The 18,007-nt window shown below is 36.4% G+C and overlaps 1 protein-coding gene across 1 annotated transcript in view; it reads left to right on the top strand.

Annotated features, from left to right (window-relative positions):
* Positions 1–18,007, top strand: part of LOC122550429 (uncharacterized) — a 60,633-nt gene that overhangs the window by 27,319 nt on the left and 15,307 nt on the right. The window contains exon 5 of the mRNA XM_043691156.2: positions 779–16,026. Within this exon, the coding sequence (XP_043547091.2) occupies positions 779–16,026 (15,248 nt within the window). The remainder of the gene's footprint in view (positions 1–778; positions 16,027–18,007) is intronic.

Raw genomic sequence — 18,007 nt, 5'->3', positions numbered from 1 at the left:
CAGGACAACTAGAGATGGGCATTAATTGCTGGCCTAGCCAGTGGCATGCATATCTTGTGAATCATGAATTTTTTTACAAGTTTGACCTATTTGTTACATGCCTGTTGACTATGTTGCCTGATCCTGATCTGATCTACTAAAACCTCTATAACACTTTCCCAGAAATAGTGTGTCCTAGTAGCAATCAACTTTATGAAAAAGTTCAAATATTGCATTGAAATGTCAACACCAATTAAGAAAATATTGTGTTTAAGGAGGTACAAGGTAACTTTGAATATTTGGTAGAACCATCAGATATCCAGATTTCCAAATGGGGAGCTACCCATGAGCATTGCAAACAGATTTGATTTGATTAGATTAGATAATGGACAGTTTGGCAATTCAAATGAAACCTAATTACAGAAATGATTCAGCCCTCACTGGTGACATTCAGGCTGTATTCTGATCAAACCACTGCGAACATTGTCACTGCCTTTTTGTTTATCACTAAATATAGATGCAGGACAGTGTAACTGAATGACAAATCATTAAATTGTATAACAAAAACAGAATGCTCTAGCAAAACACAGCAAGTCTGGCAACATTTGTGGAGAGAGTCAACATTTTCAATCCAGTGACCCTTTGTTGGAACTGAAATGAATATTTGTACTTTGAAATTTATGTTTGTGAGCATACAACATGTTGATAACATTATATTGACATTATTCTTAAATTTATGTTGATACGGTGAGTAAAACTGATGTTTGTGTATTGACTTGTATGCGTTGCACATAAACAGAAGACAGCGCAATGCAAAAGGAGATCTTAACAAGTCGGAGTTTGAAAAATCTAAAGATGCTCTGACTGAAAAAGGAGCACTAAATGAAAGAGCAGCACTTGATGAAAGTACCTCTGAGATGCCCTTTTCTGATCATCATAATTGTCCTAGCTGCAAAGATACATCTACTGCTTCATTGGATTCACTTACATCTGAGAAACAAAGTTATAAGAAATCCAGATCTGTTTCTTACAATTCTTCTCGGTATAGTGCTTTAAAAGATGGTGGGAAGGACTGTCTAGCCTCACCAGACTTTAAACAACAATCTTTAAAACAGGATTTAGTCAGATTGCACACTTCAGTCGGAACAAACACATCTGATCAATTTTCATCAGAGGAAATATGGAGAACCACACCTAGTGTCACATGGACAAGTGCTGATGAGCAGTGTACCGTTATGAATAAACCAGTGGATATGAATAATTCAGAAGCAAGAAGTAAACCTGAAATGAAAGAGACTGAATACAGCACTTATGAGTATGAGAGATATTCCATATCACCATCAGAATCTAGAAAGGATGAAACAATTATGTCAAAGATAACATGTGGTGAGGATGTCAAAATGGTAAATTCACAACCATCAAGTCCTGGACCATCTCTTAGTTACGGTTCACAAATCACAAAAAGTACTTATAACACTGAAGCATCAATGAGAAAAACACAATCTGTCAATGTGAAGCAAGTGGCACCTTGCTGTACAATACAAGACCAAGATTACTACACACGTTCTCCAGTATCTACACCTGGTTTAGAAGCCATTTCATATTGCAGTAGTGATGGTTATTCCTCATTTACTCATTTGGATAACCAGTGGTCACCTGACTCATCTTGGACTGCAGGTGCTAATGTGAATACTGTACTAGGAAACACACATTTCAACATGTATGAAACCATTACCGAAGTTGAAACGGCGAGCTGTATGCCATCCTCTCGTCCAGCATCCCCAACAGGCCAGACTTCGCCTGCCTCTCGGTCAATAATTGATGAAATAAACAAAGTGCCAGTTCAGAATGATTTCATAAACAATAGCTACATTAATGATATTCAAGGAACAGTCTTACCAGATACAGAAATGAATCAAATGGAGTCACTAGGAGTTTCTGAAGTAAAGGACCAGCTTCCGTTGCCTGACGTCTGCTATTTGGAAGAACATGAAATGTACGAATTAACGAGCAATGCCGATTTTTATGTGTATCCATGCACTCAGGAAGTTGCTACTTTGACAAAAGAAAATGTTGAAAAATTTGAGTTACTTCAGCTCCAACAAGATCTTCAATCTGTTTTACCACCAGTTACTGAAGAGTTGAAAAATACTGAGAAAAGTCAGCAAGTGAGTGGAAACGTTCATCAAATGAAAGATGTAATTTATCAAACATTACCTTCACCTGTTCCAAATTTAAATGAAAATCAAATAACATCCCTTGAACTGAATGTTGCTCATATGGCATTGGAAAGTCAGTGGGGATTGCCATACATTCATAAGGTAGCACTTGCAACGATGTTGCCTCCGCTGTCACCCTTACCTAAAAGTTCATATCTTGAACCTGTCATAAAGGAAGTCGAAACACCAGTCCTTACTGAAAATGAAGTTTATGACTTGGAATTTAATCTACAAAGGAGAATTGGAATACATCAGTGGAGGCCTGCATCAATCAAGAAAGTTAACTCTGCAGATCCTACTAACGCTACCAAAACAAAATCAAATCTAAAAAAACCTAAGAGAGGGAAGCCTACCCGCCTGAAGTTAAAATTGGAAAGAAAGGTAGCTCAAGACTCAGATAGTCTCCCTTATATTGAAAAATGTGCAGAAGGTTCAGATGCACTGGTTGAAGTAAAGAAGGAAGAGTTTGAAACATCAGTAATAAACAGTGAGCATCTATCTCACCCTGAAATGACACCAGCAACTGACAAAGTAAAATCTGATGAAGTCATTATTGAAGACGTTGATGCTGCTCAATTTGATCTTGACAAAGTAAAATCTGATGAAGTCATTATTGAAGAAGTTGATGCTGCTCAACTTAATATTGAATATCTTGAATCTCATCCAGAAAGAAATGTTTTTCAGCACACATCTTACTGTTTTGAGAATGAAGAACAGCAATTTGAAGAGATGTCAAGTTACCATCTACAAAACGAGGTTATTAAACCTGAGACATCACAACAGACAATTTCAACAGATGAGCCATCAAAAACAGAAGCTGAGCATACACCATCATTGGCCCCAGTGAATGACTCCATTCTGCAGAATGATGATTTCACATATGGGAATATCTCACTTTTAAATGAAAAAGAAAGTCAAGTTAATCAGTTAAGTAAGATTGTAAAAAAAGATGATATTCCTTTGAATGTAGAAAATAAAAATACATTGGTTGTACAGGCTAGTGTACCATCTGATTCAAATCGCAAGAAGTATCGCAGAAAATCAAAACGAAAAGCTAAGGTTGCTTCACCAGCCTCCAGTATCAACACTAATAAATCAGCTAATCTCAAATCACAATCACTTGATGAGGAACAGGTTCCATCATCTGTAACTCAAGCAATGGATTGTAAAGAAATTAATTGCTTTGATAAGATCAGAACAGACAGAGCTCAATGTACAAAGCAACCAACAACAAGTAGCAGCCATCCATCACTTCTGTTTGGGAGGTCAGGCAGCCCTGACGTAGCTCTGCCCATTCAGAAGGTTCAGAATGTTATGAGTGAACCTAATATTTATGTTGCTGAGAAACAGTTTGAAATTCCATCAGGTGTTCAAAAGTCATTCACCTCTGTTCACGTAAACAAAATACTTTCAACTGAAATTCTTCCTCTTAATAAAACAACTCCTCGACCAAGACCACAGGGTGTACCAATTATTGAGCAGGATACTGTGGACTGCTTGGAGATGAACTTAAAACAAAGGCTTATTCCCCATCCCTGGGAATATCCAACTTCCTGTGAAAGTTCAATGAACATGATGACTCCTGAAGAAAGCCTCATAACTAAAGCAAGTGATGCCAACATAGAGTCAACTGGTATAGAGTCATCTTTTATTGATGATAAAACAAGAGATAGTCTTGAGTGGCACATCACTCAGAAAAAACTCGAACACAGCTGGGATTCATCCACAAATTTTCATAAATCAACAGAAGTCTCAATTGCTTCTTCAACTAAATTGGTTTCTTCACTGCCAAGTCTAAATAATACAGCTGTTGTTACCACTGCATCGTCATTCATAAGTTCAGAACATGAAACAGTTGTGGAAATGAATGTGATTAATAGAATTACAAGTAATGAGCAAGATCACGCTGAGTTTATCCAGCAATCTTTAGATAAATTTAATGTTCCCACACCACTGTCTTTAGAAAATGTTGATAGAAATGATTCAGTAATCAATAACTGTGACATACCATATCCTTTAAATATCATTCCTCATCAGGACAAAATGCTTCAGAATGAAAGAAAAGCTATGGTTCAAGCACATGGAAGTGATAGTGGAGAAACAAATAGCTTAAGAGAGGCTTCTTGTGTTACTAGATTGAAGCCAGAATTTAAAAATAAATTAATTATGTGCTTAACAAAACAAAAAGTTGAAATTAAATCAAATTGTTTACCAAACTTGGTATCAGAATCATATAAACACTCCTATTCTCAAACATCAAAGAAATATTTACCAACGCCAATTAAAGTTGGGAAAGGATATAAAAAGCCACGGCCATTGTTTATACCTTTTATGGAGCGTGATGCAATCGATCGATTAGAGATTAACTTAGGTCAGAAGCTTATTTCAAATTTGTGTGGATTCCCAACTTTATATGAAGAGTCTTTGGAAATAATGATTCCTAAAGCACCGCCAATATCTCCACCAATCAAGACATGTGCAACTAACATAGAACCCATTGGTATGGATACAGTTTTCCTTGAAGATGAAGTTAGAAATGATCTGGAAAGGCATATTATACAGATAAAACTTCAACTTAGTTGGGGTATACCAACAGAAATTCAAAAATCAAGAAATGAATTCATTCCAGCTGCTCCAAAATTAGTATGTTCCCAGCTAAATCCACAACCTTGTTCAGACCTAGTTATTGTCTTAACAGATCTGGCATTTATAAGCAATGAACATGAGAAAATGTTGGAGATCAACATGAAGAAAAAGATCATCAATCATAGACGGGGTCTCCTTCCCAAAGTTGTGCAAAGGTCTTTAATAAACTTCATGGATTTTAGTTTAATAAAAGATCTCATTGCACATTCTGACATCGCAAAAAGAACAAAATCATCGTGCAGTAGCAATGAACATCATAAGACATTAAAACATACCAAAAAACTAGTTTTACGGAAGCATAAAAGCAGTAGGAAAAACAGAGAACTTCGCAAGATAGAATTTAAAGATAAACTAGAGATGTGCGTAGCAAAACAATGCTTAGATATTAAAATGGATTATATTCCTGATATTGTAAAAGAGATGTACAAAGTCACATACCCGAAGCAGTCGAAGAAAAGTTTACCAAAATTAATTGCACCTGGCAGACGTAATAAGAAACTACGGCCACATTACATACCTTTTATTGAACAGGATGCAGTTCATCGTTTGGAGATGAATTTAAAACACAAACAGATTTCCCATCTCTGGGGCCTTGAAACACTAAATGAAAAGTCATCAGAGATGATGGTTCCTCAAGAAATACCTCTTCCCCCAGCAATCAAGGCAACTGATGCTAAAATACTACCTAAAGCTATGAAAACTGATTTTATTTGTAATAAAGCTAGGAGTATTTTAGAGTGGCATATTACACAGAAAAAGCTCGAATGTAACTGGAGTTTTCCATTACATATTCAAATATCACAAGAAGCATTTATTCCACCTCCTCCAAAACTAATTCTGTCACAGTTCAATAGACGGCCTGATTTTGATGTAAAAGTTCTTCCAACTGAGCTTGCATTTTTAGATGTTGCATGTAACAAAAAATTGGATCTGAATGTAAAAAAACGCATCATCAATCATCATTGGGGACTCCCGAAGCTGGTTCTTTCATCTTTAGAGAGGTTTATGCCTCCTGCACCAAAAATAAAAAGTACCAAACCACAATTAGAAAAATCAGGAAAAAATAAAGTCGTGTTAAGTAGCAAGGCTGGAACAGTTCGTTCAAAAAGCAATTTGCTGCAGCTCAAGGGAGCAAAATTGTCTGCACCATTCTCTGAACAAGCTGTCAAATTGGTGAAAGGAAAGAGAAAAAGAATGCATTCTATGCTTGATAGTCTCAATTCAGAACATAAAAATCAATTAGATATGTGTTTAACAAAGCAATGCCTAGAAATAAAACAGGGTAATTTACCAGCAATTGTACAAGAATTCTACAAAAATACATATCCTTCAACACGAAAAAAACGTTTACCAAAACTTTTGGCACCAGGTGAAGGTTTCAAAAAAGCAAGACCATCATATATTCCGTTTGTTGAGCAAGATGCTATTAATCACCTGGAAATGAACTTGAAGATCAAACACATGTCCCACCTCTGGGGATTTCGAACTCTGTATGAAGAGTCATTAGAATTAATGATTCCAAAAGCTCCACCTGTGTTTCCAGCACTGAAAGCACATGAAGGCCAAATAGTGCCTGTGTCAATGGAAACCACTTTTATTGGCGAAGAAGTCAGAAGCAACTTAGAATGGCATGTTACTCAGAAGACACTTCAGCATAGTTGGGGCATACCATCACATTATCGGAAGTCATTAGAAGCATTCATTCCAGTTGCCCCAAAGTTGGTTCCATCTCAGCTAAGCCCACAAGCCGATTCCCTTGTCGTCATTACTCTGAATGAGTTACCTTTTTTAGACGTTGGAATTTGTAAAACATTGGAGTTGACTATCAGAAAAAAGATAATCAATCAGAGATGGGGTCTTCCTAAATTTATCCAATCATCTTTAAGAAATTTCATGGCTCCTGCCCCATTAATGAATAAAAGCTTAATACAGTCAAAAACCATAATAAGAAAGAAATCAAAGGCCAGTAACATTGAAATAGAGAATTATAAAACTAGTTTCCAACAGAAAGCATTTGTAAAAGCACAAAGGGATGATTCATCATCAGCACAATGCCAAGGAAATAGAAGCAGTTCAAAAACAACCAAACTAGGTGAGCTCAAACCAGAGGATAAAAATAGACTAGAGGTATGCTTAATGAAGCAACATCTAGAAATTCGCATGGACTGCTTGCCAGAAATGGTGAAGTCATACTATAAGAACACTTACTATTCAACATCAAAAAAACCAGTACCACAGCTTAATATACCCCGAAATGGATTAAAAAAGCCAAGACCATCGTACATGTCTTTTATTGAACAGAATATTGTAAGCAATTTAGAACTTAACTTAAAGCACAAACAGCTTAACAATCTATTGGGAATTAAAACTCTGACTGATGAATCAATGGAAATGATGATACCTGAAGCACCACCGGTGCCACCACCAATCAAAGCAGTTGAAACTCAGATAAAGCCTGTAGGTGTGGAAATTAATTTCTCTGAAGATGAAATTCGAAAAGACCTTGAACGTCACATAACACAGAAAAAGCTTCAGCAAACGTGGGGCTTACCATTTCACATTCAGAGGTCACAAGAAGCATTCATTCCACCTGCTCCAAAATTAGTCTTATCAGCTTTAAATCCCCAACCTGATTTTCACTTTGTGTTTGCTCCATCTGAGTTGCCATTCATTAACAAAGAACAGAAAAAAATGTTTGAGCTCAGTATAAGGAAGAGAGTTATAAATCGAAAATTGGGCCTTCCAAAGGCCATTCTGTCTTCTTTAAGCAATTTTATGGTTCCGGCTCCATCGATGAAGGATCTCACTCAACAATCTGAAATAATTAAAGATCAGGACTCATTGAGTAACTCATCCATTGAGAAAGTGAACAGTGAAGTGTCTTCTTCAGACACATTTCAGTTGCATGCTGGAAAAAAAAATTTTTTGTCACAATATTACAGAGAAATTAAATCATCAAATCAAGTAGCTGACTTTAAAATAGTTCTCAAACAAGAACATAGGGATAGACTAGCTATTTGCTTAACAAAGCAAAGCCTACAAATTAAAATGCACAGTATACCCGAAATGGTAAAAGAAATGTACAAAAACACCTACCCTGCACAAGTAAAGAAACCACTTCCAAAGCTAATTGCACCTGGTAGAGGATTCAAAAGGTCAAGATCAAAATATATATCATTTATTGAACAGGAGTCGGTTGCTCGTTTAGAGTTGAACTTAAAACACAAACAGATTATGCATCTCTGGTCAATGGAGACACCATATGAAATGTCTGTTGAAATGCAGATTCCTAAAGGACCAAATACGTTTCCAGTACTTGAGTCAAATGGAGTTCAAATTGAGCCTGTAGGCGTGGAAGTGACTTTCATTGACAGTGATGTTAGAGACCGATTGGAACAACATATTATAAGGAGAAAACTGGAGAATAATTGGGGATTGCCTACACATATTCAGAGATCAATTGATTCATTTATTCCATTTGCTCCAAAACTTGTTCCCTCCATGCTAAATCCATGTCATGTTGATGTAGTAGTTGATACAACAGCAGAGCTACTTCTCATAAGCGCTGATGTTAGAAAGAGATTGGAAGTGAATACAAAGAAAAAGATCATAAATAAAAAATGGGGACTCCCAAAACTGATTCAGTCATCTGTTAGGGACTTTGCTCCAGTTCCATCACTGAAAGGTCACATAAAACAATCAGAAAGAATGAAAGGAAGCAAGACCCTTGAACACATTGACGCCAAATCCAGAATGAAAGTAAGACACAAAAAAGAAAAATTCCCTTCACTGAATTGCCAAAATGTCTATAAAACAGCAAACTTGAAGAAGAAAAGTACACTTCCAGATTTTGTGAACCTCGAACCAGAATGTGAAGATAAAATAAATATGTGTTTATTAAAGCAGGTGCTTGATATTAAAACGTATTATTTACCTGACATTGTACAAGAATCGTATGATCGTGCTTATCCTACAGCATCAAAGAAAGTATTACCAAAGCTCAGTGTTTCCAATGAACGATGTAAAAAACGAAGACCATGGTGCCTACCATTTGTTGAACAAGGCGCCATTAACCACTTAGAGCTAAACTTAAAGCACAGACAGATTGTTCATAATTGGAAGCTTGAAACTCCATATGATGAATCCATGAAGATGATGATTCCGAAAGCACCGCCATTGCCTCCTGCAATCAAAGCAATCGAAGCTAAAGTGGAACCTGTGGGTATGGAAAGTACTTTTATTGAACTTGACATCAGGGACAAAATAGAATGGCACATTACACAGAAAAAACTGCAACAGAATTGGGCCTTACCACAGCATATTCAAATGTCGGCAGAAACATTTATTCCACCTGCTCCAAGACTAATTCCATCCCAGCTGAATCAACAGCTTAGCCTTAGTGTAGTTGTGGCACCAACTGAACTGACATTTTTAAGCAAAGAACATAAGAAATTATTAGAACGTAATACAAAGAAGAAGGTAATCAATCACAGATGGGGTCTTCCAGTACTTATTCAGTCTTCATTAACAAACTTCATGGCCCTTTCTCTATTAAAAAAAGATCTTGTGCCACAGTCAGAAATAAGAGAAGCCAACAAAACAGGACCCACCATAATTAGCACAAGAAAGACTAAAATTCATCTGCAACTGCACAAAAAGGCAATGATGTCTTTACGATATAAAAAAGATTGTAAAGGCACAAAGCTGAGCAAAACATCTGAGATGGCCATTTTGTCTAACTTCAAACAAGAGACTGCAGATAAACTGGATATGTGCTTAAGAAGATTGCATCTAGAAATTAACTTGCAATGTGTGCCAGAAATAGTGAAAGATTCTTATAAGCAAAGTTACCCTTCTGCATCAAAGAAGCCATTAAGAAAGATTATTGCACCTGGTCAAGGATGTAAGAGGTCACGTTCATTATACATAGCATTTATTGAGCAGGATGCAGTGAATCGCTTAGAGCTGAACCTGAAGCATAAACTTATTTACCATAACTGGGGACTTGCAACTCCAACTGATGAATCAATGGAAATGATGATTGCAAAAGGGTCCCCCCTGCCTCCAGCAATCAAGTCAAGTGGAGCTGAAATAGAACACGTGGGTAAAGAAACAGTGTTCCTTGATAATAAAGTGAGAGAGAACCTTGAAAACCATGTTATACAGCAAAAACTTCAGGAAACCTGGGGCTTACCATTAAATGTCCAGAGATCAGAAGAAGCGTTTATACCAATTGCTCCAAAACTAATTCCATCTCAGCTAAACCAGCGGCCTACTTTTTCAGTTGTAGTTGCTCCAACTGAGCTGCAGTTTCTCCGTGATGAGCAGAAGAGAATATTGGAGATGAATATAAAGAAAAAGATAATAAATCACAAATGGGGTCTTCCCAAACTTATTCGACTATCTTTGAATAAGTTTATGGGTACCGCTCCAAATGTTTCCAACGACATGGACCATAAAGAAAATAAAATGGTACTTCACAACACATTTACATCAGTCAGAAGGGGGAAATTATTAGCATTGCAATATGAAAAGTCTAGCAGAAGCAAGAAAACAAAGAAGACAGATAAGGATTTATTTCTTGCTAGTTTCCAACCTGAATTGAAACAGAAACTTGAGATTTGTTTAATAAAGCAGAGTCTTGATATTAAGACTGGATGCTTACCTGAAATGGTAAAAGAGTTTTCCAAAAACACCTATCCCCCACAATCAAAAAAACCTTTGCCAAAGCTTATTGCACCTGGTAAAGGAATTAAAAAACGAAGGCCACATTGTTTACCATTTGTTGAACAAGGTGCTATTCATCAATTGGAGTTGAATTTAAAACACAAACTGATTGCCCATCTCTGTAAATTTTCAAATCTATATGAAGAATCTGTGGAAAGAATGATATGTAAAGGACCACCTGTACCTCCAGACATTAAGGCAAAAAATGATGTAATATGCCCTGTGCAAATGGAAACACATTTCATTGAAGATGAAGTTAGAAGTAGACTAGAATGGCACATTACACAGAAAAAACTTCAACATAACTGGGGTCTACCATTACTTATTCAGAGATCCCAGGAAGCATTTATTCCACCTGCTCCAAAACTAATTCCTTCAGATTTGAAACCACAGCCTGGTTATTCCCACATTTTTGTTTCATCTGAATTGGTCTTAAGTTCAGAACATCAGAAAAAACTGGAGCAAAATGTAAGAAAAAGAATCATAAATAACAGATGGGGTCTTCCTAAAGTTGTTCAGAATTCATTAAATAATTTCATGGCTTCAATTGCACAGACACCTGAAGCAGTGGAAAGGAACAAAGTATCTTCCACTGATATTCATGTGAAAAATAGAAAAATAGACAGTTCAATAAACATATTTTTACAGTCTAAGAAAATGAAACTACCTTTAAACCAGAGTCAAAAAGGCAGGAGTAATCTGAAACCTTACAGCGCAGCAGAGATATATCTTTCTGCTAAACTCAGCCAAGAAAGTAAGGACATGTTAGAAATATGTTTGATAAAACAAAGTCTTGAAATTAAAAATGGTTGTCTTCCAGAAACAGTGAAGGAGATGTATAAGGCTACCTATCCTCAAAAGTCAAAAAAGCCTCTTCCTAAGCCAATTGCACCAGGCAAAGGAGTTAAAAAGCCAAGATTATTGTATCTACCTTTTATTGAACAGGGTATTGTTAACGTGTTAGAATCGAACTTAAAACACAAACAGCTTGCCCATTTGTGGGGATTTCCAACTCAATATGAAGAATCAGCAGCAATGATGATTCCTGAAGCACCACCTGAGCATCCAGCAATCAAGGCAAGTGGAGCTCAAATAGAATTTGTGGGCAAAGAAACAACTTTCCTGGATAATCAAATTAAGGACAGACTAGAATGGCACATAACACAGAAGAAACTTCAGCATAACTGGGGCTTTCCACTGTATATTCAAAGATCACAAGAAAATTTTATTCCCCCTGCTCCAAAACTAATTCCATTCCATGTGAAGTCAGAGCCTTGCTTTGTAACAATCTGTACGCCGACTGAGGTGCCTTTCCTTAGTATTGAACACCAGAAACTACTGGAATTGAATACAAGGAAAAGAGCTATAAATTGCAAATGGGGTCTTCCAAAGGCAGTGCAGTTATCTTTAAACAGTTTCATACCTGTTCCCCCACAAACAGACGGTTTGACACTAGATTCAGAACATCAAACAGAGCCCATTCCCCTAATGCCTACTACTTCAGACAGTGTTACTCAATTAAGAAGAAAGTTTGCTTCACCAAATGAAGGTAACAATTATGAGGTATTCTCTTCTGATAATCAAATGGTTATATGCAAAGCTGTTATAGAATTCTGCTTAATGAAGCAATGTTTAGAAATTAAAATGAAAAATCTGCCTAAACTGGTAACAGATGCCTACTATGGTCCCTATGCTAAGGTACAAAAGAAGATTTTACCAAAGACTATTTTACCTGGCAAAGGCTTTAAAAAACGAAGGTCAACATATATGCCTTTTATTGAACAAGAAGTAGTTGATCGTTTGGAGTTGAATTTAATGCACAAGCAAATTACCCATCAATGGGGATTTCTAACTCTGTACGAAGAATCATTGGAGATGATGATTCCAGTGGCACCGCCATTGCCTCCACGAATCAAAGCTAGTGGAGCTCAAATAGAACCTGTTGGTATGGAAAATAATTTCATTGAAAATGAAATAAGAGACAGACTAGAATTGCACATAACACAGAAAAAACTTCAGTACAATTGGGGTTTGCCATTACGTATTCAAAGATCACTGGAAGTATTCATTCCTCCTGCTCCAAAATTTATTCCAATCCAATTAAATTCCCAACCTGATTTTTCAGTAGTTGTTGCTCCTTCAGAACTGGTATTTCTTACTGAAGATCACAGACAAACACTGAATCGAAATATAAAGAAAAGGATTATAAATAATAAATGGGGTCTTCCCAAAGTTATTACTTCGTCTCTAAGGCAGTTTATGGCTCCGACTCCAGATGATAAAGATTTCATGCAACCACCAGATCATTGTAAAAGAAGGAGCAACAGTAGCAACCTCGGGAAGAGCTATAAAGTATATTCTCAGAGTTCACACCTGCGACTCAGAGGAGGAAAATCATCTTCGCAGTATGAGACAGATGAGATGAACTTAAACAAAGTAAAAGAGATAGCTATGAATATTATCCTCAGATCACAATACAAAGAAAACCTCAATATCAGCTTAACAAGGCAGTGCCTGGAAATTAAAATTGGTTGTTTGCCTGAACTGGTAAAAGGTTTGTACAAACGCACTTATCCAACAGCACGAAAGAAACCTTTACCAAAGCTTATTGCACCTGGTCAAGGATTTAAAAAACCAAGAGTATGGTATATTCCCTTCATGAGACAAGATGATATTGATCTGATAGAGATGAACTTGAAACATAGGCAACTTTCATATCTCTGTGGATTTGAAACACTGTATGATAAGTCGATGGACATGATGATTCCCAAAGGACCACCTTTACCTCCATCAATTAAACCTAAGGGAGTTCAAATGGAGCATTCTCCTCAGCCAACAACTGCTTTTTCTGATGGGGTCAAAGAGTGTCTAGAATGGCATATTTTGCAGAAAAAACTTCAGCACACTTGGGGATTACCATCACATGTTCAAAAATCAACAGAAGCATTTATTCCACCTGCTCCAAAGCTGGTTGTAACCCGGCTCAATCCACAGCCTCGTTTTGAAATTGTTATTGCTCCAGCTGAGTTAGAGTTTATAAGTGATGAGCACAAAAAGGCATTAGAAATTAATATAAAGAAAAGGATTATAAATCACAGATGGGGCCTTCCAAAGCTGATTCAGTCATCTTTCAATGAATTTATGACACCTCCTCCACCAATATGGGACTTTGTACAACAAATTATAATTAAGAAACATTGTGGCGCAAGGTGCAGAACTGTACGGTTATCAAATGATCATAAATTGACTTCCTCTCAGCATGCATCTCTTCTGACCAAAGAACAAAAAAGTACTTTCCCCCATGGAAATTTGAAGAGAAGCGTCAAAGTGAAAAAGAAAGAAAGAAGGATGCCTCCTCTGGCTGTTTTTAGACCAGAATATAGCAATAAACTAAATATGTGTTTGTTAAAACAAAGCTTGTCAATTAAACTGGACTGCCTTCCAGAACTGGTAACGGATTTGTACAAACAAACCTATCCTCCAGCATTGAAGAGATCATTACCAAAGCTGAAACCGCATGTTAATGGAATTAAGAAAACAAGATTGCCATATATTTTGTTTTCTGAGCAAGATATTATTCATCGCCTGGATATGAATTTAAAGCACAAGCAGATTAATTATCTTTGGGGCATTGCAACGATATTTGACAAGTCAATGGAAATGATGATTCCTAAAGCACCACCTTTGTTTCCAGCAATCAAACCAAATGAAGCTAAAATAGAGCATAAAGGTATGGAGTTAGCCTTTCAGTCCACAGAAACTATTGAAATCCTGGAATGGCATATTATAGCAAAATACTTTGAGTACCAGTGGGGCATCCCATTGCATATCCAACAATCTATAAACAAATTCATTCCAATACCTCCAAAACTGGCTCGATCACATTTTAGCCGGTGTCCTAACATAGATATTTCTGTTTCTATAAATGAGCTAATTTTCCTAAGTGAGGAATTTAAGGAAGCATTGGAAATAAACATAAACAACAGGATCATTAATCAGAAAAAAGGCATTCCAAACTTTATTCAGGCATCTTTGAATAGTTTTATACCTCCTGTTCCACCAGGAAATGATTTTGCGCCATGGTTACAACCTGGAGAAAGGAGTAACACAGGTTTCCGTAGATCCGAACTGACCAAAATCAACACAATTTTATCAACTGACCAAATATTTTGTGCATGCACAGTCTCTTTGGCAAACTCTGAAAATGATAAAGTAAATAGCTGTGTTGATAATTTGGAAGAATTTTCAGTCAGTCCAAAATTGGAATCTAAGAATAAAATGAATTCTGATGTGACAAAACAATCGTTTGAAATACAATCAGTCTATAGATGTTCTTACTCAGCTACAAGTAAAAGTTTGCTGAAACTAAATACCCCTTACAGAAGATTGAAAAAACAAAATTTGAAAAGCAAGTGGGGTGATGATTGCTTTGAGGTAGAATATCCCATAGCCTCACCCAGCTATAGAGCAAAATCTATGAAAACTGTGGGTTCTTCAACTTGGACAACAGACCAGAAACTGGCTGATTTAACCTATAAACCAATGACTATTGTGGGACTGTCTCTAGGTCCAGCAATGATAGAAGCAAATGTATCTTCATCCCCCATGATTGTGCAAGATTTTAATGTTTATGTAAAACAAAATATGGGTTCTGCTTTTTTGTCACGTCCAGTTCCTTATGCTGATTGTGAAGAAATCTTATCAAAAAATTCAAGAGACATTGATAATGATGTGCCCTGTTCAGAAGAATTGACCCAGGAAGAACAAAACCATATTCAGGAAAATGAAAGACATGGTTATGTCAAAATAGTTGCAGGTGCTATTGTTAACAATCAGAATGAAGAACAAAAAGCGAAAGTTGATCTATCAGAAATAAATTGTGCACAGTCAACACCCACAAAACTTGATGATAATACCTTGCAAAAGCGAATAATTGTTACATCTCAAGATCCTGATGATGGAAACTATTTGAGTGTTTCTGATGAGGAACTTCATGCTGCCTATTGTGAAAACCTCAATAAATCATACCATACTTCCAGAACATATGTTGCAAAGAAAAAGTGCAAGAAAACATTTCAAAGTCTGTATTCAAGTCAAACAAAGCCAGACAAGAATTTGATGAAGTCAAAGGCTAAGTTTTCCAAACAAGATTGCCAGAGACCAAGAACGATTAAACATAAAAAAGAAGGAACAAAATCAGAATTAAGCAATGAAAACATCCTTTTGGTTCGTCCCCCTGCTGAGCCCTGTCGGTCAGAAACAGACCAAAAAGAGAAATCTTCCTCTTTTTCCTCAAACTGTGGCCAAGCAGAAAGCCCAGTGTCAACAAGAGAAACATCTCACAGTTGTAGACATGATGAAAGGCCCTCACAGAGTTCTACAGCCAATAGTCTAGGATGTCAGCAAGCATCATCACACGAGGAATCATCATTTGCAACAAATAAAGACTGTGAAGGTACACTGGAATGACTTTTTGTTAAATGAAAAATCTTACTAAATATGTATAATTGCCATACTTCAGTTTAAAGTAATTTAAGATATTTTAAAATTAGTTGGTTTTTATTATACTGTATTAATTTGGATTGATGCTGTGGATATCCTGTTTAACATTGTAAGCATTTCCAGTGGCCAAAATCTGTCAGAACACAGAAAAATAAAATCAAGGAGCAGGATTGGGCAATTCACCCCCTCAAGCCTGCTGCACATTCAATACAGTCATAGTTGGTTTCATCTTAACTTTAACTCCACTTTCCTGTCCATTCTCTATAATCCTTCAACCCATTACTCATTAAGAATCTGTCTATATCCTCTGTTGTGGTAAATCACCACAAGCGTCCTTTCATTTGGTTACTTATTACGAACTTTCACAAAAAAACAAGTACTGCAACAGTGCTTTAAACTTTATTCTTGTACCAAAGTGATCCTCAAGTAAGCAAGTTAAGCCTCAACTTGACAATTGCCTAATAGTGGAATTTGGCTATGATTCCAACCAACAGGGTCAACCTCTGATGTCCATGATCCTTGTGCAGTTGTTGTCCTTTGAAGTTCTGCTGTTGAAGAGTTCTGGTGTTGAACTCATACAGTTTCTCGTCTTTCAGGTCTATAATGTGACATAATTGATGATTATTTTACATTTTATCATCCAAAATATTGCAAGTGAATTCCACAGATTCACGACTCTTTGAAAGAAGTAATTCCTCCTCTTCTTTGTTTTAAATTTGCTACCCCTTAGCTTCAAATATGACCTGCCATTCTAGATTGCCCCACATGGGGAAATGCCTGCTTTATGGATACTTTGTCCCTCCCCTTTTTATATTCTTAGATATCTCAAGTTGATCACCTCTCATTTCATCTGAACAACTCAATCTCTATTCATAAAACAAACCTCAGGAGTCAATTTAGATTCTAACATGAAGTCCATTAGCACCCAGGCACTTGTCAGTTCACAACTTCTAGCACTTTACTCAGTACCACTTCTCTTCATGACTTACAGCTTCCCTTCCATTTCCTGATTTATAGTTGCTCCTGGGATGTTACTTGTATTCTCTGTAGCAAAGACAGATGCAAATGACATTTCTTAATTTTCCATTATTAATTCTCCAGTTTCACTTTCTCTGGGACCAACACTTATTTTGTTAACCCATCTCTTACTATTTGATTTTATATTTTTCACCAGATTTTTCTTGCACTTTAATTTTCCCATCTTCATTAATTGTTTTGTTTGTTCAATGCTTTTCCTTTAATCAGTCAAATCTTTTGATCAGCCGCTTGTCTTTTCATAATTATATACTTTTCTTTCATTCAATATTATTTTTTAAGATTTTTAATTAACCATAGATTATGGGTCCATCCCTTGGAATTTTTCTTAGTCATGAAGTGTATTAACTGTAAATTCTGAAATATCCCCTTAAATATCTGCTCCTACTTCTGACCAATCATTTAACCTAATTTTCCAATTCCAACTCACACCCTCAAAGTTGCTGTGTTAAAAAAAATTGAAGCTACTTTTCACTCCCTCAAACTGAAGGTAAAATTCAAAGATATACTTGTTGCTACCTAAGGGCTCTGAGATCATTAGTCAATCCTATTTCATTGAACAGTCTGGCATCTACTATAATCTGTTCTCTGGTTGGCTGCAGGATACATTGTTTTTGGAAGGTATCCTGAAATATTCTATGAACTCCTCACCTAGGCCACTTTTGACCTTAAAACCTTTCTAGTTGATATGTAGATTCAAATCTCCCATTATGTTAATTTGATTTCATACTGTTGAAATAAATTTCTTGAATCTGTTTTAAATGAAGAGTTTGGATCTTCCCAATCTTATGAAAACATCAGCAAAATATATTTTATAATTTCTCTTTCACTTGAAACAAAATGGACGGTTTGAAGCAGTTAGCCTCCTTTTCAAAGTTAAAAATCACACAACTGACGAA

The sequence above is a fragment of the Chiloscyllium plagiosum genome, unplaced genomic scaffold (genome assembly GCF_037043375.1).
Source record: "Chiloscyllium plagiosum isolate Xiang-an unplaced genomic scaffold, Cpla_swu_hap1 HiC_scaffold_6, whole genome shotgun sequence".
In the NCBI taxonomy this organism is placed as follows: domain Eukaryota; kingdom Metazoa; phylum Chordata; class Chondrichthyes; order Orectolobiformes; family Hemiscylliidae; genus Chiloscyllium; species Chiloscyllium plagiosum.
This window is presented reverse-complemented; position numbering and strand designations above follow the sequence as displayed.